This window comes from Corvus hawaiiensis, chromosome 2 (genome assembly GCF_020740725.1).
Source record: "Corvus hawaiiensis isolate bCorHaw1 chromosome 2, bCorHaw1.pri.cur, whole genome shotgun sequence".
NCBI classification, from domain to species: domain Eukaryota; kingdom Metazoa; phylum Chordata; class Aves; order Passeriformes; family Corvidae; genus Corvus; species Corvus hawaiiensis.
In genome coordinates this window covers 103,018,723-103,044,368 of record NC_063214.1, presented here as the reverse complement: position 1 = coordinate 103,044,368, position 25,646 = coordinate 103,018,723, and the positions used below count along the sequence as shown (strand labels likewise).

The window sequence follows — 25,646 nt, the reverse complement described above, 5'->3', positions numbered from 1 at the left end:
CATCTGAATTCTTTATCTGGAAGCACTGCGTATCCACAAACAAGAAGTAGCAGGTATCTAAAGTCTGCTGCAATATGATGTTGTATCATCTGCACATTACTGTAATGCAATGCCACCCATTCATTAGGAAGTCTGATATGCTTCGTTAGGCATTTCCTCATTCGGAATTTTTTTATTGCTCTTTATTCTGCTAGAGTAGAGTTGCCTTGGCTGAAGTTCTCCCTCCCAAGGGTGTGTGCCTCCTTCTCATCTCTTGTAAGAGCTCCATTAACACCGCTCTGCCAGTTGAAACAATGAAGCACAGGAAAAATGCTGTCCCGTCCCTCCCTGCCCCCCTGCTTAAATTCTTACAACAGTCTTCTAGATTATCTCAGCACTGCTAACCCCGGGACCCGAATTTTGTAGGTATCGTGCTATACCGGAGGAAAACCATTCAAGTTTGGTGAAGGTACAAGAGATTTGAAGAGGGGAATATTGTTGCACATGCTCATCATAACTGTGAAGTACAGAAGCTCGGGTCTTTTCAGATTTAATCTCCACTGAACACATGCCAGCTTCTCAGGACCTCTCTTGGCTACACAGCCACTCACTAAACTCCAGCGTTCCAGGACATCTGAGAAGATTGCTCCAGCTGCAAGGAGCAGCTCTAGAAACACAATTCCAGTACAGCCCTGCTCCTTCCAGGGCAAGAGACTAGGAAGTCAGTTTCTCCTTCCAGTCTCAATGCAGCCTCTCTTAGCACCTGAACATCACGGAGGAAAAGAAAGAAGCAGGCAGCAGGGATACAAAAGAATAAGGAACATGGGAACCAGGTGCTGGAAGAAGAGGCAGTGGCAATCAGAAAGCAGTGAACGATCCAAGGAAGCACAGACAGAAGTAGGATAAGCACAAGGAGAAGGACTAACAGCAGAGCTCAAGCAGAAGGGACTGGCCAGCAGGACTGTGAACAGACCACAGCCTATCTGGCTGGATGGGGAAAGAAAGTAGCCTCTATATCCCTCAGCTCTGAGACTGCACATGGCTCTGTTCTCCCCTGTGCTCTCCACTCCAACTATACCGTAAATCCCACCTGCGGTTTTGCATGAAAGCTCAATTAACAGTTTGGTACCATTGAGCTGCAGAGATCCCTGCTACCTTCCAGTGTGTCCCCCTCTGCTGCCATGACCTGCACAATCCCATCACTCCATAGCACAGCTACTTCTAACACTCATCTGACCATACAGTAAACTAAGTATGCTTCAACTCACCAGAACTTCAAAAAAAGTAATAGAGAAAGGGGAAAGTAGCAATTTGGGGGGGGGTTCCCATGGGTACTGAATAGAGTTTATTTTGCTATCAGATGAGCAAAGAGGCAATGTAGAACAGGCACGAGGTGAATAATATCTACCATTCGTAGCAAACTACCAGCCTAACTTGCAGTATACTATGGGTACACTAAGCCTCACACAGGTTGGGAGGGGGAGAGGGAAGGAGAACCAAAAAACCCACCCAAACAAAATCAGAACAGCCACATAAAGAAAGTGTCACAACAATGACAATGCAGACATGAATTCTGGCATTTTACAGTGCTCGGTCTATGTTTGGCCATGCAATTTTAATAAACATGAAAAAAACACACGGATGCATCATAAAAGCATCTCTGGAAGAGAGCATTGAGGCACCAGGATCTATATGAGCCTTCTAAAGTTTGGAGCAAGAACACAGCCTATTTTAAAAGTTTCTGAGAAACTCAATTATACAGCAAATGAAAAACTAAAACCTCAAAAGCACCTTTGAATATCCACTTCTAGACAGTGGTACTGTAGCCCCCCGGAAGAATAATCCCCAATATGAATACTTCTTTCAGTGCTCATGAAAGGTTAAGACCTAACAACATAGGATATTGACACGGAGAACATGTTTGGGAATCAACTAATTATCTGTTTATCTATTAACATTGTTAAAAAAAAAATACCACACAAACCCACACACCAGAGCTGCACAGGAAATAACTAGATATTCATGCAGGAAATTAACTGCTAAAGCACGTGAAATGATTGATTGACCAAGCAACCATTAAAGAAAAGTGTGCGAAGGAAACAAGTTACTGTGTTTTGAGTCATATCCTCAACCATATACTCACTAAAAACTATTTTTCCACAGTAACTGCAATTAAAATCTCTTCCCAGCTTCTCTTTTCTCATATAAGATCAAGTCTATCTTTGATACAGAAAGCACTCGCTCACATGCAACCACAGAAAAGCCACAAAGACATCAGAAATGCAGATTAAATGAACTGCAGAAAAAACTGAATTAGGAAAAGCAAAGCATCTGCATTTCTATGAGGCATGTCTGGTACTAAATAACAAGAAGGCTGGACAGACGCATTCAGAAGAGAAATGGGGTTTATATCTGACATATTAGAATTCTAAGTTCTAGCAGAAGGGACATATGTTTCCTTTACTTAAAATACAGAAAAATATCTACCCATGGAAATTATGCAAAATCTTGTCAGAGTAACTGTTCCCTGCATTTCACAGCCTTTTGTGTTACTAACAGAGGAAGCATATAAAGTTTTAGTTTCTTTGACTCCAATGCACCTATTTTCTTCAAAACTATTATTATGCAAGACCTAAACATCAATGGGGCCCTCCAAGTCTCTGAAGTGAGGATGGCAGGCAGAACTGTCCCCTAGACTCAGGAGATCATCAGCAAAATTTCAGACAGGTAACAAACTTTTCCCAACAATACTAGCTGTTTCCAGTTATTCAAAGATCTACTGATTCAATCTCTGAGTAGCCTGAAAGAGAAAAAAAATGCACAGTTTTCAGAAGTGTTGTAAGCCTGCTTGCTTAGCTGGGCTGATGAGCAATGCTTCAGGAGGTCCAGTAAAAGGAGGGCATGAAGCAAACTGAACCACGACTGCTATTCCAGATGTGTGCTGAAAAATTTGTGACTCAAGTGTGTTTAACAGAGCAGGACTTCAAAACTTACCACTAGCTTCTCAAATTCTATTAGGAAACCTGAGTGAACTGAAAGGGAAACTATGGTACATGGGAAGGCAGGACAGCGTACAAGCCTGACAGGAAAATCCCAGAAAAACATGGTAATGACTCTTACATTCCCTTCTCCACACAATTTCATGTTCTGTCATTTCCAAAAACCTTTTACCATTATCTATTAAGCAAGAAGAAAGCCTCTCCAAAACAGCTGTGGAAAAGAAACCAGAGTACTCCCTCTTTCCTCCCCCATCCTGTACTTATGCCACAACTGAACAAATAATTTGAAGATATTTTCTCACCATTTCCTAGACTGCTGCTGCCAGGAAAGCCTGTCTTCTGCCATCACGCTTCATCCAGCTTCCTTCTGCAGGTCTTACTTCCCCATAAATGAACCCAGATGCTTACATACATAGCCACTCTCTGCTCTTCCCAGCATGAAATCCTCAGGATTCTTATTCACAGGATTCGGTTTTCTGATTTCATACTGCCACAGCACAACAAGGAATTACTAAAGACAGAAGCTGTCAGAAGAGCAAAGGTCCATCCCTTCTCCTACTCTTCATCACAGTTTAAAGACCTAAATTTTTAATGTCCTCAGGTTAACTTCTCTGACAATTTGCTCTCAAATTCTGATTAGAATACAATGAAGGTATCACCGGTTAAATAATTATCATCATATTGCATTAAATCTATTCCTCCCCCATGCAATTAACAAGGTGTTTCTAACAACCATTCAGCAGCATGGCTTTTCAGCCTATCCAGTCATCTTTATTCATTTTTCACAACAGCCTTCTGAGGCAAGGAACCTCATTGCCCAGCCCGTTAAACCCTGTTGCTGTGCTACATTTTAGTGGAAGCCTGAATTTTACAGATATGACTGGTCTGGGCCCCCTCCTACCCACTGGCCATATATTGAGCAATACATGTTACTCACAATGACTTAATGCTTCTGATTCCTGCAGAAATTAGTTTTACCGAGACAATTTTCCCTAACTCCTCTCAACAAAAAAGCAGCAATAAATACACCCATTTAAGACACCAGTCAAGTCTCAAATGGAATGCTGATTTGGGCAAGAATACTGATCCCATCCGCTCCCCAAAAACCAAAGCCCAAACTCTCTAAAGAGAGCACCATGCAAGGCAACATATCAGCTAAGAAAGACACTCTGGACCACACTGCTTTCTGACGTGGCACTACAGTGATGCTGAGGGCAGACACCAATGCACATGTGCGCATTTCTTCTGACTGAATAATCTGTATTTCTCAAAATTCCAGCAAACACATAAAAGGGGCACTTCTCTTCTTTGTAGAAAATGAGTCCTCACCAGAAGCAGAGGACAGGATGACATTGCTGTTGCCATAATACAAATCCAGAATACTTAAAAGGATAATACATCATTTATTGACAACTGACCCAAAACAATTTCATAATGTAACAACTTATACAATCCAAGAACAGCATAAAAGTAAACAAAAAAAAAAGTTTATGGACTCTAATTGGTATTAAAAAGGAAAACTAATTACACAAATTCCATTTTTAATAGTAGCTTGTTCTAACACATGGTTTTATTTAATAGGTATTAAATAAGAATGGACAAGTTCTTCCAGCAACTTTTAGCATCCATCAAACATAAATGTTGAGAAGAAAAAAAGAAATCATTGTTTTCAGAGATCCAACATAAAAACAAAATTCATTTCTTGCTTCTCTGAAAAGTAACCATGAAAATGAACTCGCCTTGCCCTCAGTAAACAGTTCATCCTCGTGTATTTTGTACAATTAAGCCCAGCACATTGTTCCATTGTTTTAAACCTACATTGCCTTGATCTTCCAATTTCCAAAACAAGAGAACTACAAAAGCATTCTCAAACACACCTTTTAGATCAGGCATATGCTTTCCCATGCACACACATATTAATGGCACAGATTGCGCTGTTCCCCTGCCCATTGCAAGCTTCTGTAAGTGTAAATTTTGACTGTACACAATATACAGCTATCCAAACAATGACAAAAATGCTTTCTTAGTACTGTCTCCTTTTTCTTTCCTGTAAGCACATAAAGGCCTTCTCACAGTACTGGGAGCAGTCTGAGCCCTCCAGAGCCACAGCCAGCCTGTTCCACCAAAGGATGGCCAGCTTCAGCAGCATCTCTGTGAGCACCACGGCAGAGTCACTGTGCTGCATCACGGCACGTGTTCCTCCAGCTTCTTTCAGTGCGCAGGAGTGGGAAGATTTAACTTAGCCTTCCAAGTGATTGGATCATATTAGAAATATTCCTGAAGTCATGGCTTTATTTCAAAGATCTTTGTTTAAAATAACTTTATTATATACAAGATGCTGTATTACTGCAAATCAACAGGTAAGAACATTATCAATCCATTTAACACTGGTGATACATCCTATGATAATACAGATTTTATGCATAATTTATAAATACAACCCCAGAAGAAGTAACTAGAGCCTACAGCTTACACAAAAAGAACATTAACTGATTTCTGTAAAGAAAGTAACATGACAGTAAAGGTACTGTAAATTCACGTTAGAAATTATCTACCCCACACAAACACTTCTGCATTTGTCTACACAGGATGTTTCCAGCAGACTCAAAGCAGCCTTGCTCTGGCTCCCGTGAGTACAGCTTCCAGCTACTGCAGTGTGGCACAGAGCTCCATCTAATATAATCTAGCCTACACAGGGTTTGTTAGCTCAGGTTTGGTGATGAATTAACCACAGCCACTGGCTCACAACCAGCTCAAAGCATGAGCCAAATTTGCAACATAGCATTTAGACACAACTGACAGCGTCTCATAATGAAATTGCTAACTCACCTTATTCACCTCACTTACTTCATCTAGTGGAATAAACTAATCACCCATATTGCTACACAAAAAGCATTCACATGGAAGATTGAGGGCCCTGTTTACTCACACCTTAACTTACTGATCTTTTCCAGGTAGAAAAATCTGTGTTTAACAAAGGTCAAAACCAAAGTGAACAATTTTTGCTGACAGTGGGACCAATGGCATCCACTGCCCTTGACAGTATTTCACACAAAGCATTTCTGATACTTATGAACAACAAAATGACTGCTAACAGCTCCAGGAGGTACATTAACAGCAGGAATGATAAACCTTCAGCAGGACTCTGGCTCTCTACTAAAGATTACACTTTTTGTTCATGCATATAGGAAACTAAACCTAAAAGCACAGACAGCTCAGCCTAACACCTACACTGGAAACTTAAATCTAATGCTTTGTTTCATTTGTGCATGAATAGTGTATCCACTGCACACACACTACAGAATGACTGAAGTCCAAGTCTGTACCACAAAATCTGGCACACTAATCTCAAAATTTATTTCTACCATTTAATAGGTAAGAGCACTGCTTGGCTTTTAGGAATTGGCTCCTTTTTCAAACAAAACTGGCTACTAGAAATTAGTAGACAACAGGGTCATTAAAAAAAAAAAAATCAGGTGCTCATAGTCCCATCTCCTATAAAAATATGGATATGTGATTATTAATAACACAATTAATAGACTTAAGTCTATTTTGACTTTTTCCTATTGATGAGTTTTCTAATTTTAGGGAAACCCCCTAGATAATTCAAATATCTATGAAAGTTTATGAAAGTAGGAGGCCTAATGGAAAGTGAGAAACACATGGTTCACACCTAATCAAGTATCAGAAAATCTGCCCAGGAGCAAGCAAATGCAAATGGCCCAAACACAAGGCAAAAAGCATCCAGCAGAACTTTCACCTTCCCAGACACCAATCAGCCGTAAGACTCAAACCCACAGGAAACCAGGCTTCACCAGTTCCGGTACTCATGGAAATACCTGATTTCTATAAATGGTAACATTTTCCATATAACATCTACTGAGAGCTTCTTCAGCACATCAAACTCTGTACCCTGCAAGGCATCTCCCTGCCCTACCCTAGACAAGCTACCCAAATATTTTTCCTTCCAAATGTTATTTTCTTTAAAAATACATTAAATATTTCCTTTAAAAATCCACAGCTAGTCCTATTTATGTGACTATTTGCTGGGTGGAACAAAGTTAGATGCTAAGCTGGAAATACCGTAACAGCTGAGTATTTTAACTGGCAACACCCTTGTAATGACATGCCTGTGTGTCGTATCAGCTAGAGGCTTCACAACCTTACAAATCTGACATCTCCCATCTTGAAAGAGTCATTTAGCAGGTTTACCAGAATTTCACATGTGCATGGTCACAGACAATCTTGTATTAAAAACACCCAAGAGCATTGTATAAAGTGTATATTAGTGAGTTTGACACTTGTCACTAATGACTTCAGTACCGAACTCAGGAAGGTCAGTATGCCATTCCTCCAAAACTGAATAAAACTTTTATGCCGCACCATAATATGATTTATGATACAGTATTTTTTCTGTAAAATAAAAGTCCAAAGTCAAGGTCATATATTGCTTTTAACACTGAAATTTTATCTCTTTCCAGACAAAAATCAATAGCCTTATTACCTGTACTGTTCCATCATTATAGGTGTGCTCTATTTACACAGATTAGCAGTGTTCTACAAGGAACCTGCTCTAAATAAACATAAATTGGATAATAAGGATGCTACAATTCATTGTACATCTAACACCGCTGGGCTTTGGAGATTTTTTCCCCCAAAATCTGAAAGCAAACATACGGCAGTACATACAAAGACTATACTAAACCTTTCTTATCACGGGCACCCAATGCATTTCCCAAAATTTGCTGCTTAGTATTTTAAAACTTCAACTTTGCTGAGGCTTATTTTGCTGCATTTTAAAAATGTAACAAAGCAGGGGAGAGGGGAGAACTGAGAGCTATGGCTGGATTCAGTAATCCAGTAGATATCAGAGTCTTGACTAAATATACTTCTCCTGATTAAAAGCGACCCACCCATGAGAATCAAAGAGACAGAAATTTGGAGACCTGCCAGTTCATACAATAACTATGTTTATTTGTCTTAATAAATATTTAAGAAACATGACTTGTGGTATTTGATACAACTGAGACCATGGTTAAAAGGCCCCTCTCCATGACATAAGCAAATACAGCCTATCCTCTTTATTTGTCCGACTTCTTTTCGACATTCAAGGCTAATCTAGTTTTAGGTCAGGAAAGACTGCGGTCTATCATTTTAAACAAACCATTGTAGTAAAACGTGAACAGGAAATTCCTAACTACACTGTTCAAAGAACAATGATTAGAAAAACAACACAAGCTCACAAAGCACAAGAAGGGCAGTCTGGGTGAAAATAAAAAAAAGCATCATACACATACAGTCACCTTACTCATTTTACTTTTCCCCTGCCAGCCCCCACTCCCCACCTCATCCTCCTGCCAAGGGTCCTTCAGACCTTGCCAAGGGAGAAACCTCTGGATCCTAAGGGGGAAAAGTGCAGTATATACAGCTCTGTCTGATACCTTGGAAATATCCGGCCTGCGGGAGTTAGTGCAGGCATGCCATTCATTCCACAACATATAAATGCCCTCTTTAGAGCCTCATCCAAGCAGCAGTTTCCTCTGGATTTTGAGGCACAGGTCTGCCTTGTTTTTCAGTAAGCTGCAAGCTATTTTTGCCATGAAAAAAAAACCCCAACATTTAAAAAGTGTGCCTGCCTAGCATACAGAAAGTATATAAAATGAGTAAATGTGGACTCAAGGAAAATCTCCTGTATTAGAACTCTATTCATAGCGCAGATTTCCATCTTCTAAAAGAAACAAAACCCCAAACACTTAAACCCCCAAAAGCACAACAAAATTCATGTACTTTAAATACAAGTGTAGTATCTTAAAACATTCAAAAATTCTTTAAGCAAAGTGCTCTCACAACTATTTTGAAATCATCCTTGTAAAAATCTGAACAAGTGACTATCTTCACTAATGGGAAGAAAAAAAAATGTATTCCTAATTTGACTAATTCACTTTTAACATCATGTACTGACATTGTATTAAGAGCCTATTATTCTGTATAACATCTGGTTTTTTTCTTTACAGAAAACCTAGAAATATCTGGATACAGGTATTAGTGCTAAAATCTTCATCCACTTTGAAAAATAAGCTTTTGAGCACATACATTAAAAAGGCGAAAGACAGAAAAAATGAACATAGGATCTCAAAAGACTTGCATTTTAAAGAACCGTATTCAGGGACTGGAGAGTGGGGAAAAAATTTCCACAGTCAGGACACTACCCCTAGTTTCGGGGTGTTCCAAATGGAACAAGAGTTTTGGACACAGGGTAATTTGTATTTTAAATGGAACAGAAAAGCCTTTTATAAATGTTCCATAGATTCTAAATGTAAAGAAAATAAACTTACAGTTGTGATTTGAGTAAAAAATGAATATGATTTTCTTTATGAAGTCACTTCAGAAAGACTAAAACAAATATCTTAAGAACCATGTAGGCAAACAGGCATATGTGCAAAACTTCAAAAACTCCAGATGTTCACATACCAAACATAATTACCCTAAAGGAGATATTCCAGAAATTTATTACAGTATGTTTTAATGATAAAATGAGGCAGCTGTATTTTAAAACAACAAAACTTTTAAAAAATTCTGAACCCATTACATGTTAGAAGAAAAAAATTACCAATACTCCCTTTCAGATATTGTTTCCAAAAGAAACAGGTAATGGTAAAAACCTCTGTACAAGTCAGAAAACAGAAAAAGAGAGACACTTTAATTCAAGGATCCAAACTGAGTCCCATCAATAGTAATGAAAGTGCATTATTGCCTTAAAGCTGTTTGGCAGATATTATGAGACAGAACAGAGGACACGTCTCACTCCTAGCAGGCAGATGTCCAGAGAACAAGATAGCTACATCATCACTGTAACTGAACAGAAGCACTGAACAGGCACAGACAGATCTACAAGATTACTCCCAGAAATAATTTCCCTAACACAATATTACAAGAGAGTTCACTCTACATACAAGTATTGGTATTTCAGTGGGAAAAGTTTGCACAAATGAACTACTTTCCACAATCACTGGAGCTTTATTTAGCCTATTTCCTGAATATTGTGACAAATTTTATGAACACTGGTTTGAAAAAAATATACATATATCTTCATTCATATGAATCACCTGCTGTTTTGTCTTTTACTAAGTCATAAAAAAATACTCTATAATGGCTTAGCATGAAAACAGGTTTACATCTGAGCTTTATGAAATGTTCAAGGTTTTTTTATATTTACTTCTGAGAAAACTTAAAGAGTTTTTTCTAAGCACATGACACACTCCAAGAAGACAAAAAGTTGGGATATCAAAATCTGTGCCAAACTTTCCAGAAGCCACTTCTGAAAATTAAAAATTAAGGTAGTTGATAATTTCCTAAAAGGCCTTGAATCCCTAAGAACAGATTCAGTACAAAGAGTAAGGAGGTTTTGAGTGACATTTACAGACAAGGACAGGAAACACTACTGTGACTTTTCTTTAAAAACTTAAACCAAGGAAAAAACCACCACGAAACTAATCGTGGCTCAGCAAATCTTCCACAGATCACTCCCCACAAACATTTCTCAACTCCAACCTTCCAGATGTAAAATCAGAATAGTGTTTACTAACAGAAGCACTGAGACTATAGCCATAAACAAATATTGCAGATTATAAATTGGCTGAAATTTCAGATGATTAAATGACATGGTACAGACCATTCACATACATTTGTGTTTGGATACTTACTCATGGACTAAAAAGACTCTTTCCTCCAAAAGCCTTCTATCATGCCCAACTGAAGAAATTTGTAACGCTTCAGCAAAACTTCATGTAAGTGCATACAGAAAACTATTAAAGAAGACAACTAGGAATTTACAAAGTAGCTTATTTTACAGTAAGAAAATAATTCCTAGAACTGGAAATACAGTATCTTCATTGCACCATCAATCCATCAGAATCCAAGAGTCAGCCTGATCATAAACCTCTTGACATTTTACTCCAAAAATAGGCTAAAGGGAAATACTTTGTTTAAACCAAAAGTTAAAGGGTTTATTTCACAATTTCTTGGGGAAAAAATTGTAGCTGTACCATATTAAAAAACAAACCAAACCAAACCAACCCATACAGAACACACAAGAAAATACCAACCTACCACTTTAATTCTGCCTAAGACAAGTATGCAGGGTTCAGCATTTAATTTTTTCCCTCAACAACATCATCATCTTCCTGAATAGAAAACATTAAGTAACACACTTCAAGAACAGTCATCATACTTCACACTGCAGATCAGTTCCAAGGAACTTAGGTGAAACTAGCCGTTCACTAAGATCAAAGAAAACACTTCTTTAATTCAGTGCATTACACAGTGTTCTGAGAAATCAAGAAGTTGTTTAGCTGAATCAGTACACATGACTCAATATGCAAAGAATTATTAAATACAAACAACACAAAAGAAAGGATAAGGACAAGCTCTAGGATCTCTCCTTCTGTCACTCTACACACTCCCCTTGACTAAGGCAAAAGGCTTAAAAAAATCTTTCTTTAAGTCCTATACACATTGTAGCTGCCTTTTAGTAGTGCAGATAACTGAAGAGTTGCTTCTTTCTGCAATCCTGGCTATAAGGAAGAACATTAAAATACTAGCTCATGCATGCATTAAGCTGCATTTCCAAGGGTGGAGAACTGTGTGAAATCAAAAAAGTTTTCACAACAGATATTCCTCTTTATGACATGACATTTACTCCCAAAGTTCCCCTACAGCCAACACAAAACGATGACTAGGCAGTCCAGATACAAAATACAGTTGATCAAAAAATACCTGACCATTTTTAATTAAAATGCTTTTGCTTTCCTTCTGAGGAAAATGGGTTTTTTTAAACCTTTGTGAAATATGGAGATTCAGTTAAAACAATGTCTTCTGCCATACAGACAAGACATAAGCATCAAAATCAAATTGCAATTAAGAAGTAGGCTACAATGGATTTTTGAAGTACTTTTAATATAAAAATTCAGCCTCCGAAGCATTATCAAATGAAAAGCCTGGAAGTTCACAGATGTAAGTCTATTGAGGCAAGGATTGTATTTGATTGCTTGAGAGGAATCTCAAAGAAAAGCAAGAAACAAGTCCATCATTTCAAAGTAGAGCATTTTTAACCATCTTTCTGCAAGCTGGTACTAGTGACCATTTTTCTAAACAAAAAATTCTGTAATTTAATTGTCCCAACTGAGCAGCTACATTAAGCACAGAAGTAGTAGTCAAATGCCCGTGCAGAGTCTTGAGCACATGGTGCTTGTTTATCACAAATCTCAGTACACCCATAACCACAAGAGCACCACTAGGCTTTCCCTTGAATAAACTACAAGCTGGCAGAAAAGCAAAAATAAGACAACTCAAACCAACACAGAGTAGCGTAGACTTTTTTCAAATGCTGCGAATCAGAACACTGCATACAGTTGAAAACAAGCATATAAAAATATATAATATGAATATACATGTTTTTAACCAAATTTTGACAAACTACCTATTGCAGTTCCATCTACAACCATTTCCAATTTTTTTTTAACTATGTGAAGTAGAGGTCAGTTATGCTATCTCTAACAGACGATCATCAGGTTAACTTGTGGGACGGCTTTCTGATGGATTTCTCCTTAATTAAAAACCAAGCTATGCTAAACCACAACATCATCAATTATAGTATTAAAGGCTACTTAGACGCTACTAAAACAGAGCTTTGATCCAACAGGCATGATGGTCATTAAATCAATTTTTTCTTGGGTTTTGTGGTTAACTTATTCTGAAGTTTGGGGTTCAAGGATTTTTACCTATGTGCCTTATCATATCTTTAATACTGTGATTCTTAGTCTTATCCAAAAGATGTAATCTGGGGGAAGCAAAAGACATTGAAGTGTTGAAACAGTTATTTCAAAACACATGCACTTCTTTCTCCAGCTCCTAATTATCCCTACACTGCCCAAAAGAAAAAAAAAGGTAGTGTACTTTTTATTCTGTAATTCTCTTTTAAGCACTCACAGAATTGCTGTTCAAGTCAAGTAACTTTGGACAGTATCCACCTTTGAGAAGTGGGTCACGATTTGTTTATGCTATAGAATTAGATAATTATGCAGTACTTCAGCTGCCTTCCCAAACATGGATAGGCCACTCTTTCTAAGAAAATGTTGTGCATTAAGGCTTTTTAGAAGTCTTATTTTTAGCTGTTTAAACTGCAGTCCAACATTAAATAAATCAATTTTGAAATATTAAGCATTTTCAGCTTTGATACCAAACTCTGCATTTGGCTGTAAAGAATCCTAATCACTCTCTGTGAGAAAGAGTTTCAGCCTAAGTACAATATAAGTCAAAATAGTTTCAACAAGATTCTCCATAGATATTTCATCTCAAAAATAACTCTTTCAGAACGCTATGAAAGATAGCCTTTGATTCTCTGTTGCTGGTTCAAGGGTATTGATATCACTGAACTTTATTTTTGACCCACTGCCAATTAAATATACTGAAATAGAAAAGTCTTTGAAAACAAAAATAAAAAATGTAGTTGCTTTAGGTTTTGATATTTACTAACTCAGCCCTTGATGGCAGTCAGCTCCTTCAGCCAAAGGGTGAACAGTACAGCACAGAACTGCCTCCATCCTGCAAACCACGGGGAGACCACCATGCTCATCACTAGATGCAAAAGCCTTTCCTACTCCAGCCAACACCCACAGAAAAGTAGGGAAACAAACTGAGAAACATTCTAGCTTATTTGATCATGCAACATGTACCTAGAGCAAGCCTTGCCAGGACTGGAGCTGTATTAAATGGCTGACTCGAAGGATTCAGCTATTAAAAGTCACAGATCACATCTTACCAAGCTTTTAGCACATTCTCATTGTATTAAGTCCAAATTAACTTTCCTATGTGGGACAGAATCAAGAAATGATCAAGACCCTGTGGCATGGCAGAGCAAAGCCTACACCCCCATTCCTTGCTATTAATGACTAGTTAAGAACTGAAGGATTTATTCTCACAAAATAGGCTAGATTGGTATAAAGGAAAAAGAACACATCATCAAAGTCCCTGCCCCTCTCCATAAGCAGAGACAAAAATCTTGTTCATCTAATCCAAATATTACAACCTCCTCCTCTATGACCTGGCAATTTCTACCTATACACATTAACCTCCCTCAAAAAACTCCCCAGATACACTGGAATAATCTTTTGACAAGTTCTCGCTCCAAACACTGGTGACAAAACCACCTTTTAAGTCACCCAAATAGCTGTTCCATGGTTTTTCTTAGTACCTTGACATGCCTTTTCACGCTCCATCCCTTCCTCAGTCACACCCTACACTTCTACACCCAACTGAGATCTTCCTTGGAGATGCTCCACTGTCAAGATACTTTCCACATCTACCTGATCTTATACTCACTTCCCTCACATACACCTCCCAAGCACACATTTGGTCTAATTTCCTCACACACCAACTTTGTTCCCTGTCACCCATGGCAACACTCACCACTGACTTCACCAAGCATTTTGTGTTTCCAAGCTGGTGATGATACCACAAGCTCAGTCCCCAAATCATTTCTACTATTTGCAGCTCTCTCGCCTCCTGATACCCACTTTGGTGCTGCTACTCGACTAAAAAACTGACTCTGACACCTATTTTTCTTCTGTTGGCCTTTAAACATCCTTAAACATCCATCTTATGTCAGAAAACTGATTCTCTCCTTTTGAAACATAACTTGATTAGATGTGTTGTTTTACTATGGGAGTATTTTAAAAATCAGTCGTCAAGGCTGCCATTCACAAAGAGGATTTACTCAAAGAAGGTTTTAAACTGACTCATCACTTTTCCCTAATCCAATTCCTTATTGAATCAAGCTTAATTGACATAAACCACTCAAATACCCATCTGCCCCAAAGGTTAAGTTGAGCGTAGGGAACTCAACCAGCTGAACACTACCCTTCCCCAAAAAAAGGAGACATGAAATACTGCATAGGGTTGGGGTTTTTTCTCATTTTCTTATTGCAAGGTCAGATAAGCAAGGGTACCAGTGCAAGAGAGGGGTGAGACCATGTGGTTTGGCAGGGAGGACATTACTGGTTTTGGCAGCAGCGAATTATTAGCTCAAGAGCACTGTATTGCCAAACCTTGCTGAGCGTGCTCCCTGCCCTGCCACAGCAGGCAACGAGGTAGGAAAAATACCTAGAGCATGTTTTCTTTAGCTTGCTTTTTTCAACCAGAAACAAGCTGAAGATTACTTAAAAGCTGCAATACTGGCTGACTTTGCTAGTGAATGTGAACTGTCACATCCTGCAGCAGATACGATATTCAGGAAGTTCAATTTTTAACTGTAGGCAGAAAAGTATTAGTTTACTTTTTTCAACAATGTATCAACGAAATACTTCTGTTTGGCTTCACATACAACTTTACAAAGCTCTACCTTCCAAGAAACAACACAAAATTATAAACCAACATTACATTTAACAGGCATGTCTGTGAAGCTTGTTAACAGGGCTCTACTATAGATAAGTTTCTAGGGTTTTTTATTGCCTACGAGTCATTTGTTCTTATGTTTACACAGTGTTGTCACTATATTTATATTTGCTAAAAACATGAAGTTGTTATCTCTCAAACTAATCACTAGAATCCAAGCCTGAATAGGAATATTTCCCCAAATAATAGAACTTGAATCCCAGCCCTAGACTTCTGACATTTCAAATCTTGCATTCTCACATGTGCAGATCCTGAAAAGCAGAGATTTCCCTCCCCATAACCCTTTAGAAAATACACTAATGCAAACACCCAGTTTTCTTTTCACACTGCCTGGTGCTGTTTAATTACAATAAATACAACCACTGTGTCTATACCAACTCAGATACACACTAATTTATATATATAAAAATAGCAAGGTACCTTCTCTGACAGTTTCAAGCACAGACAAGTTCCAACAAATCAGGGTTTCTCAGCTTGCAAGACCCAACGCAGATATGAATCAATACCATGTCACAGCACCCTTCAAGAAACAGCTCTCGTAACACGTGCCATCACACTGCTGTAACACACTCAAGTCACAACTGCTAATTTAGTCCTTTCTAGCATGCACACAAATACAGTAAAGCAGGTGTCTACAATACATATCTAATTGCTGAAAATACTTCCATTAAGAGGTAAAAACTACACACACACAAAAAAAACCCCTTCACCTTTAACGAAATGTTAAGAAGCTTAACAGTGGTGGCTTTGTTGCTAATGAGGTTTCTGTGGCTCAAAAGATGTTTTGATGCTTTAGCACACATGCATTAGGTCCTGAAATTTTATGCTGCCTAAGCCAGATTTTCAAAGGATATGTATTTTAATTAGTAAAAACCAGTTAAATAAACCATAAATCACTATTATTGTACTATAAGGAAAACCTTTCATCTTAGAAAGAATCAGTGGATGCCTTCCACCTCTACACTTCAAGACACTGAAAAACTACTAAAAACATTTCTAATACTCAATGACTGGAGATGTAGCACTCATTTATAACAATGCTGAATTACAAGAAAACATTAATGCTCACTTCATACAGGCACTGCTTTTCCCCCAGCAATATAAATCTGAAAAGAAATTAAGTTACTTTTTTAAAACATTTAAATCAGAGAGGTGAGATCAAGGCGGCAAAGGGGGGAAACCAGTAATTTAGCAGTATTTACCATGAATCAGCTAATTAACATTGTAACGTGTTAACACCTAATCAGAATCTACCAATCAAACAAAAGACTCAGCTTGAAGATCATACCTAATACCAAGTAACGTTAACCTAGGATGCTTCTGTCTTCACTCATTTTTAATCATAAACATTTTCTTGGAATTCACATACAATATGAAGTTAAATATCGGTCTGAAGACCTACCGGACAGGATGAAAAAAAAAAATGAATGTACCTCCCTCATGAAAGGCAGAGAAGTAGATCTATCATGGCATATATGTATGTGTGAAGCTTTCAAAACAAGTGTCAGCTACAGCATGCCCTTAAAAATATTACTTAGTTATTCTGAGCAAGAACTAAAGTACAAATATGTGCAGATTGCCCAGAGAGGCCTAGGGCACTGCAGCCCTTTCTCAACACCATTTGCTGCAGCATGTATTCCCAGTCACATGCCAGGAGAGCAGTCACACAGCTGCACGGCTTTCCCATCCACACCATGGCTGCATCCAGGCTTGACATTTGCACAGAAAATCCAAAACATCTGGATCTCAAGTACTGTTTTATATGCAATGCTTTTAATTCCACTGTATTCCCAACCTGAGGTAATCAAACAGTGCAACAGCAGTGACCTAGATGCCTGAAGTAATGGGGATATGATGCAAGCCACTGCATCTGGGAGAGGACCAGTGCTGCACCTTCTCCAAGTGTCCGCCATAGACCTGGAGACCTCTGGAGTCCCTATCCACGGTTGGCGATCCTCAGGAGGGGCTGTAGAGCCACCTCGCAAACACCCACAGTCCCAGGAGCAATGACAGGCCCAAATGCAAGCGGCTATATCCAGGCCTGCACACTGAAGATGAAGAGCTAGAGAGGGATCTCCTGTACGGGTTCAGAAGAGTCAATTCCAGCACAGGCTCTAGTGACAAAAGACATTAACAAGAGCGGGTCCAGGGGTTTTATAGGGGTGCAACGAACCAATCAGGTTTGGGCAAAGGGGAGGGGACAGTACAAACGGACCAACCAGAGACAAGGTGGGAGGGAGCAGTGCAGGGGGACCAATGGGGTATCGAACACCAGAGAACTTTCTAGAACTTACAGATATTCAACAGCGTGATGCGTATTCAAGAGGTCATACACAAAATGGGGCGGGGAAATGATGAACCAATTGCAACTAAGTAGTTAACACAAGGGTCTGTGGGTGCTCACCCTAACCATCAAGGGAGATATCAAACCCCTGAGCCGGCCCACCATGAGTTTAATGCTGCAGCTCAGCCCTGTGGTTCACCAACAACTCAGGCAGCAGCAGCCACCACCACAACAGGGATAAATAGGATTTCTTCCTGGGTGCATCAAGAGAAACAACCAAACAGAGCAACTCTCCACTTTCTAATGAAAGGATGGCTGCTCTGCCAGTCCTTATGAGATATACTTAGCTATATGTATTTTATATACAGGTCAAATGATACATCATGCAATGGAGACAGTAAAAATTGATGGTCATAAACAATGAGACTTCAAATGATAGCCGACTTAAATCAGGCAAAACTTAGGTAATTTCATCTAGAGAGTTAAAGGAGTGGAAAAACTACGCTGACATCTAATATCTACTACTATTAAAAACATACCATATTTCTGGTTTCAACTTCTGACTATCAGATGCTATTACAAATCTACCAAAGCAAAGAGTTCTGAAGTCTCTGCTATCATCTCTTTTTATGAACGGTACTCAAATCACTTCTTAAACACCTCTTCAACTGAATAAATTCAACTCTTTTCCTCTCATGGGAGAACATATTTTTCAGATCCAAATTCATTCAATAATTCTTTTTTTTTCCTTTACAAGCTTCTTCATCTCTTGCAAGCTTGGTAACAACAGCCTAAAAAGCCAATTTATAAAATCACAGCCAAATTACTATTTCAACAGTTCTGCTCCACTTTAAACATTTTCAAAGCATCACTTCCAGAAATAAATTTTTGTACCTTACAGGTTTTATTTTATGTTTTATATTAACAATCTGCATCACAGTCAAATACAGAGTATGACTTAAATTTGTCCAGTCATTGAAATATTTTCTGAGGGAAGACTGAAGTAACGATCAGCAATCACTTTGTTTTCTTCCCATTCCACAAATGGCATTAGCTCAAAACAAAACTATGAGTTGACAGAGTTGAACATCAAAATACAACAAACAGGAAGTAGACAAGAAAAGTCTGAAAACATATACAAAATTGAAGAAAATGTTCAAAAATGGCAGTGATACTAACTATACTTTTGCCTTCATCTTTCTGATGTTTTGGAATAGAAGTATTTGAATTCTAATAATTAATGTCACTAATTGCAACTCTCAGTGTAGGGGTTTAAGGCAAACCCTGAAAAATGCTATTTTTGAAAAAAAATTAATGCTTAGGATTGTCTTTGGATTGCTGAATACTGCCAACTGTACAGATAAATTCCAATACTCTAGGAAATATTCTCTTGCCTTGACAATGAGGCCACTGACTTTCTAACCTTATCACGTGGCGGCATGTCAAAAGATCCTTTGCCTCACTAAAGGCCCATCTTCCAATTTGGGCAAAACCTTCAGAAGTAATTCTCATCAGCTCTCCCATCTGCCCTCAGAGTTGCTCCTCTACATGTATCAAATAAGGCAAGAAAATAGATGAGAAAATTTGTCACTAAAAATGCTCTTTTCATACAAAACAAGCAGTAGTTAAGTGACTTTAAGTCTGAAATTTTCTAGATTTGAATATCTGACATGAATATGCTTTTTATTTAGGCTTCTTACTTACAATTTCTTACCCCTTTATAAAGCCAGTCTGGGGAAAGAGAAATCGCATTATGCAGCATCACACCAGCATGTGTTTGAACACCTTGCTGTGCCACTTGCCATAGCAGAGGAAACAACAGTAGTAGTGGACTTTGTCTCACCCAACAGAAGAAGTCAACTAATTGGATAATACAGATACTTGCTAAAATCAAATGATGACAATAGAGTCCTGAAACAGTTCAGCAAAAAGCTGAACTTCTGCACTTTCCTGCCCAGTACACACTTAAACATTTCTGCTCTGCACTAACAACAGATACCTGCTCCTAGCAACTTTGCCAAACTGACTCCTTGTTTTAAGCCCATTAGCCTTTCCTGCTGATTTCCAGTCTCTACAATTCTGACTTTTCAGTAATCTCCTTGTCCAGCACATATTACATTTCTTGACCCCCATACTCACATCTCACACATAGCTCTTATATTTCACCCTCCAACCATCTTCCCTTCTTCACCTAGACTTTGCATGCTGCCCCTCGTGGTATTTTCTCACCCTGAAGATTCCTCATCCAAACGCAGTGTTCTTTCTTTCCCCTCAGGGTTCCCTGTACAGCCAAGAAAAGAGCTGACACCCTCACACCCTGAACCCTCACCAGACCAGTTTCTCCTTACCTGTTTTTCCCTGCTCTACTGGTTTTCAGTCCAGTTCCCCTACTTTTTCCTTCCCAGACTTCAGGTGCCATCCACCTTCTCCCTACCTCTAGCTCCTGATTGCTTTGCTTTCAAAACCTACCAAATTTCCCCCCCTTGTCTGTCAAATTCCAGGGCCAACCCCATTTGATCTCATACTCGTTGTTCCAACCCACCTCTTCTACAAGGCCAGGTTTTTTCTCCTGTGCTCACATTATTCAGCTATTAGGCCTCAGAATTAAGATGTTAATGAGGACACAGGACAGAAAAACTCCCCAGTACCAGCAGTCCAAGTTGCAGGAAGTTACACACAGCTGCTAAAACCTAGGTCTTTACCAAGCCCACACTGATTTTTTAATTCCTCCCCAACTGGTCCAAATGGATGATTTCTCCATGCAAAAACACTCCTACACCTTACAAGTTTAAAATCCTCACTCCAACATGATTCAAATCTTTAAACCACCAAGACAACTCACATTAAGAAGCTGAAAGACACCCTCTTCCCTAGAGTTATTCCAAAAAACCAACACTGTATTTTAAGTGAAGTTTCCACATACAGCAAATCTAGCAAGACTCATGAGCTTGGAAAGTTTTTGCCAAACTCCAAGAGTTTTTTGTCTAAGCTCTAATCATTTGAAAACAGTCTTGTAACAAACAGCAACAGTAATAAGATCTCTGGTGCCACACAGATCATCAATATCAACCACAAACATAGCTGGTCTTCTATAAATTCATTTACAATCCCGTTATTGAACAGAATCTCAATGTAGCAAGTACTGTGCAAACACAAGATTAAAAGGCAGTTCCTTGCCTTGAAGAATTTATGATCTATTAAGATAAAAGACGACTACTACCACGAGATGAAAACATGCACTGAATGGCTCCCTTCTGAGATCCACAGGATCTGCTCGACAACCCTCTGCAATCTATCCATAAACACAATCCATACAGAGCAACACAGTATCTTCCTGAAACTAACGACTGATTTGATACTAAAGATAACATCCTTCTCAAATCTGCTCATTTTATCACTCTTGTACCTTTTTTCTCACCACAGAAAATCATAAGGTATCCACTTGAGTCCTTTTTCCCTTCTCAGTCTTTACTATTCTGACTTGTCTCCCTTACTCTCATCATCTTCTCTTTCCAACTTCAAAATCCTTTATAGAGCACTTCTCCAATTAGCATTTCTTTGTCTTTTTTGCTTCAGTGGGAAAAACACTGGGGGAAGGGAGCGAAATTTGTTTTGTTTTGTGGTGGCATTTTTAATTGAATAATTATTTCAAATCAAATTCACTAACCAAACTATCCAAAAGGCTCCGAAATCTCAGGGGGAATCCTGAAAAGAAAAAAAACAAACTACTGAGTGCCAGCTAAATAGAAAGAGGAGCCTGTGGGGATGCTTAGAGACTACTACCCATAGGAAAGCTTAGAGGTGCTGATTCTCAGAGCCCTTGATCAAGTGCAGCACGGCCTGAGGTCTCATAGCTTTGTCCAGTTCCTCCTGGGTAGAAATAAAAATAACCCAAACACAGAAATGGGGGGCTGAACTCTGTCACTCTATGCCTAACTCATAATCCTGAGGTACATATGCCACAAGTAGGTTATTCTGCCCTCCACTTAAACCACTTTTTGCAAAAATACAGCTTCAATACCACTTCACTGCTGCTCTCACCTTTCTTTCCCAAACTTTCTCAGAAAACAACTACCCTGATCCTTTCCTACTTTGCTGCTGCCCATGGGAATCTGAATAGCTGCAATGAAACTCAAAAAGACTGGTCACTTTCCAACATGCAAAACCCAGACATCTCGCTAAAATAACAAGAGTGGTCTATTCTCAACCAGAGATTAACTCTGCAGTCACAGAACCAGCTCCTGCTACTTGAATTCTGTACAAACTACTGATAACATGCTTGTGAAAACATCTCTTTTCTACCTGCCCCAATGTAAATGTCTCAATCTCTGCTCTACAGCCTGTTCTTACCCAATGTGAAAAACAGATCCAAGTTTAAACCTTGGAGTGAAATATTTAGACAAAACTTCAAGCAACGTGTGGCATTTCAATTATTTCTTCCAAACACTGAGCCATAATTTTAGCAATACTATGTAAGTTGAACAGTAACTCAATTTTAACACTGTAGTAAATGACTAAATCTTTTCTGTTATTTTCTGTATGGAAGATATTGCAGAAGACAAAACCGCATACTCTCTGATACTTAATGGAAAGGATGAGATGCAGGGAAGCAACAAACATCGGTTACCTTTACAACACGGTATTAAAAGGAACCTAACAATGTGTACATGCATTTCAATGTAGAAAAATATGTACTATCTAAAGCATATTAACAAATATTTAACATCTCAGCAAAAAAAATACGTGTATGCATAAGTACATCCAAATAATGAGACAAAACATCTTGATCCGGTAGGTAAATATTTAGGCCATTTAAACAATTATGCATTGTCGTGCAAAACGACAGGAATCTCTCAAATTACTACAGTCTTTAACCCAGACTGTGCTTAAATGTTTCTGTGGCCTGCTTAACATTCCAGGCATACTTCTGGCAAGGTAGCTCTGGCTGAGGTTCAAACTGTCCTTGTCCAACTTTCACTTACTATAAAAACATTTTTTAATATAGAAAAGCATACACAGAGACATATGTTTCTTATTTCGCAGACACCTAAAATACTGACACTTGTGTTCACTAACCCCGCGTGGAAATTTTTAGGCGACCACTTTGAAGCGAGGTCGTCTTTTACTGGGCAGCACCTGCAACAGAGCCCACGCTTCCACCAGATTTCAGCTACGACGCTTAAATATTGCTTATAACGTATTTCTGCTAAAAGCCGTAAGACCTGTCCGTATTTATTCACCCTAAATGAGAAGAAAAGGCCTAATTCGGTCTCCCCACGCACCGCCGGGCCGTGCAGACGCTGCTTGGACACCACGCAGCTGCAGATTTTTGCTGCTAATTTGCAGCAGACCGCGTATTTGTCAAATTAAGTGCAGGAATTTCCCGGTTTGCTTACCTCCACGCAGCGTTATCTTTTATGAGGAGGTAATCTACCAAATTACTCCAGCATGCCTCCAGCCTGCTGCTGCCAATTAGTTCAGCCCGGCTAATAAATCAGGATGGCCAAGCCGCTCAGTTACAGCGAGGCTGCTCCGGTACGCGAAGAGTACAAACACAGGCAGTGTCACCGCTCCTGCCTCTCCATGTCCCCCCGCACTGAGACAACGCTTAGTCCGAGCACCCACCATAGGGAAGTGCGGGGGGGGGGGGGGGGGGGCGGGGGGAAGCCTCAGTTCTTTTTTTCTGGATCAGAGTTAACATTTAACACTGCCGACAAACCCACCAGCAGCACGGGTAGGGGCTTTACCCCCATGATGGGCCGCGGAGAGCCGGTGTGACAGAGCCCCCCCCCCGCCCCGGGGTGCCCCGCCGGCAGCGGCACCGCCGGCCCCGCCGCCCACACCCTGCCGGCGGCCGCGGACGAGGGAAGGAAAATGTCGCCGACGGGCCCGGCCCCGGGTGAACCGGGCTCGGGCCCTCTTTCCCCCCGGATCTCACTCGTACCTGTCCCGGGGGTCTATCCACGAGGTCTGTCGGGTGTTGTGATCGATGTAAAAGACTCGCCCGTCGAAGTCCCTCGCTTCCTCCCAGCCGGCGGGCAGCGGCAGCTCAGAGCTCTCCCGGCCCCGCTGCCCGCCCGCCGCCGGCCCGCCGCCCTGTCCTGCCGCCGCTTGCCGCCGCCGCCGCCCGCCGCTCAACCACGGCATGGCCGCTCCGCCGCCGGGCCGCCGCCGCCCTGCTCCGGCCGAAAGCCGCTCCCCGCCCGCCGCCGGGGCAGCTCCAGTCCCGCCCGGGCCGCGGCCGCCCGCCGCCTCCTCCTCCTCCTCTTCCTCCTCCAGCACTAACAGGCGGCCCCGCAGGGAGCGGGACTCGGGCGGCTCCGGCTGCACCGCGCCGAGCTCATCCTCCCCCGCGCCAGCCCCGCTCCAAGCCGGGACTAGCCCCGCCGCGCTTCCTAACCCCGCCCGGGACCTGCCCCGCGGCTCCCAGCCCCCGCGCCGCCGCGGCTCCCAGCCCCCGATCCCGGCCCGAGTGCCCCCGCCCCGCCGCTCAGCAGCGCCCCGCCGCCGCCGCCTCCCGCCCGGCGCCTGCCCCGGCCATCTTCCCTCCCTCCGCCCCGCCCGGCTGTTCCCACGCCGGGGCCGCGGAGCCCTCCCGCCGCGGCCCGCTCGGTGGGGCACGAGGGAAGCAGAGGGGCCCGGCCCGGCCGCACCCCGCGCCGCGGAAACCGGGCCCAGACCCAGACACGTCGGCTCTGGGAGAGGGCGGCTGCCTTCCGCCCCGGGCCCGGGCCGGGGGAAGGAGGCTGAGGCCTCGCCGGGGCCCGTCCTGTCCTGCCTCGGGGCCTGTGCTCTGCTATGGCCCGTTGGGGACGGAGGGGGATGAAGGAAAAGGGGAGCCATGCCTGGCCCTCGCTGTGTCATCCATTTTCTGGTGCCCGCCAGAAATGCCTCGGAGGTGCTGAGCAATCTCGATGTGCACAGGGACATGGGAAAGAGATGGGGGTCCACTGCAGAGGCTCAAAAGATATTGGAGGAGAGGTCCCGGAGACCACACGAGTCACGGAGATGATGCTGTATCCATGGTTGGATAATGGAGGATGGAAAATTATACATCTGGTTTGCTTGACATCTCAACCTGGTCCCTTAACCCCGTTCTGTAGAGCAGAAAGCAGCTGTGTCTGATTTGATCCGAGCCCGCTGGAGCGCACAACACAGAGTTCTGGCTACCATCTAGAACTAAATTCCACAAAACTTTGTTAGAACAGGGTTAAAAGTTGGCATGTGGGACTCTGTGCCTTGGCAGGATGCTGCCTTTAGCAAACCTTTAAAAATCTGGACATAAAGAGTTAAGGTAATGCAGGCTAAGCTTCTGGAAACTAGGAAAGGGGTTAACAATGTATTCTCAAACAACCTTAACTCAGCCCCTTGAAACTGGCAATACCCTGCCAGGGATTATATTGCAATTCCAATTATGTTTCACTTGCATTCACTGTTTTAAGTTAAATCTCTACGAACATTAATTGCTGCAGTGTGGTTATAAGTGCAGGAAATTAGAGGACTTCTGCTCCTGAGTTCTTCGGTCTTTCTCTCCCACCCTACCCCACCTCTCCACAAAACACTGCTTATCCAAGAGCAGTGCATCAGAGAGGCAGCATAGATAATAGAATAGATCTGACTTTCTACTTATGTTTTGTAGGTTATTTCAACAGTAGTAGACTGTAGTTTTCTTACCGGGGTTACTGTCAGATGTGAGGTGCAATAGAGTAATAAGTGGGTCTAGTGATGAATGCAAAGCAATGTAGGAAGCTCTGAGGGCAAAGGTGAAGTAGATTAAAAATGTGGTAATGGTGTAAAATTTAGCAAATGCAAGGCGATAGATGTGATCTTCAAAAGCAGAACAGCTTATGTTTGGATCAGCTCATCTCAACAGTTTGCTTCAGCAAACACTTGTCAGGCTGTCTCATGTGGTCCCAAGAGTTCAGCAGTATCTC

The 25,646-nt window shown here is 41.0% G+C and overlaps 1 protein-coding gene across 1 annotated transcript in view; it reads right to left on the bottom strand.

Annotated features, from left to right (window-relative positions):
- Positions 1-23,874, bottom strand: part of WWC3 (WWC family member 3) — a 99,603-nt gene extending 75,729 nt beyond the window's left edge. The window contains exon 1 of the mRNA XM_048329050.1: positions 23,657-23,874. Coding sequence (XP_048185007.1) covers positions 23,657-23,859 — 203 coding nt within the window. The 5' untranslated portion in view covers positions 23,860-23,874. The remainder of the gene's footprint in view (positions 1-23,656) is intronic.
- Positions 23,875-25,646: the final 1,772 nt, after the last annotated feature.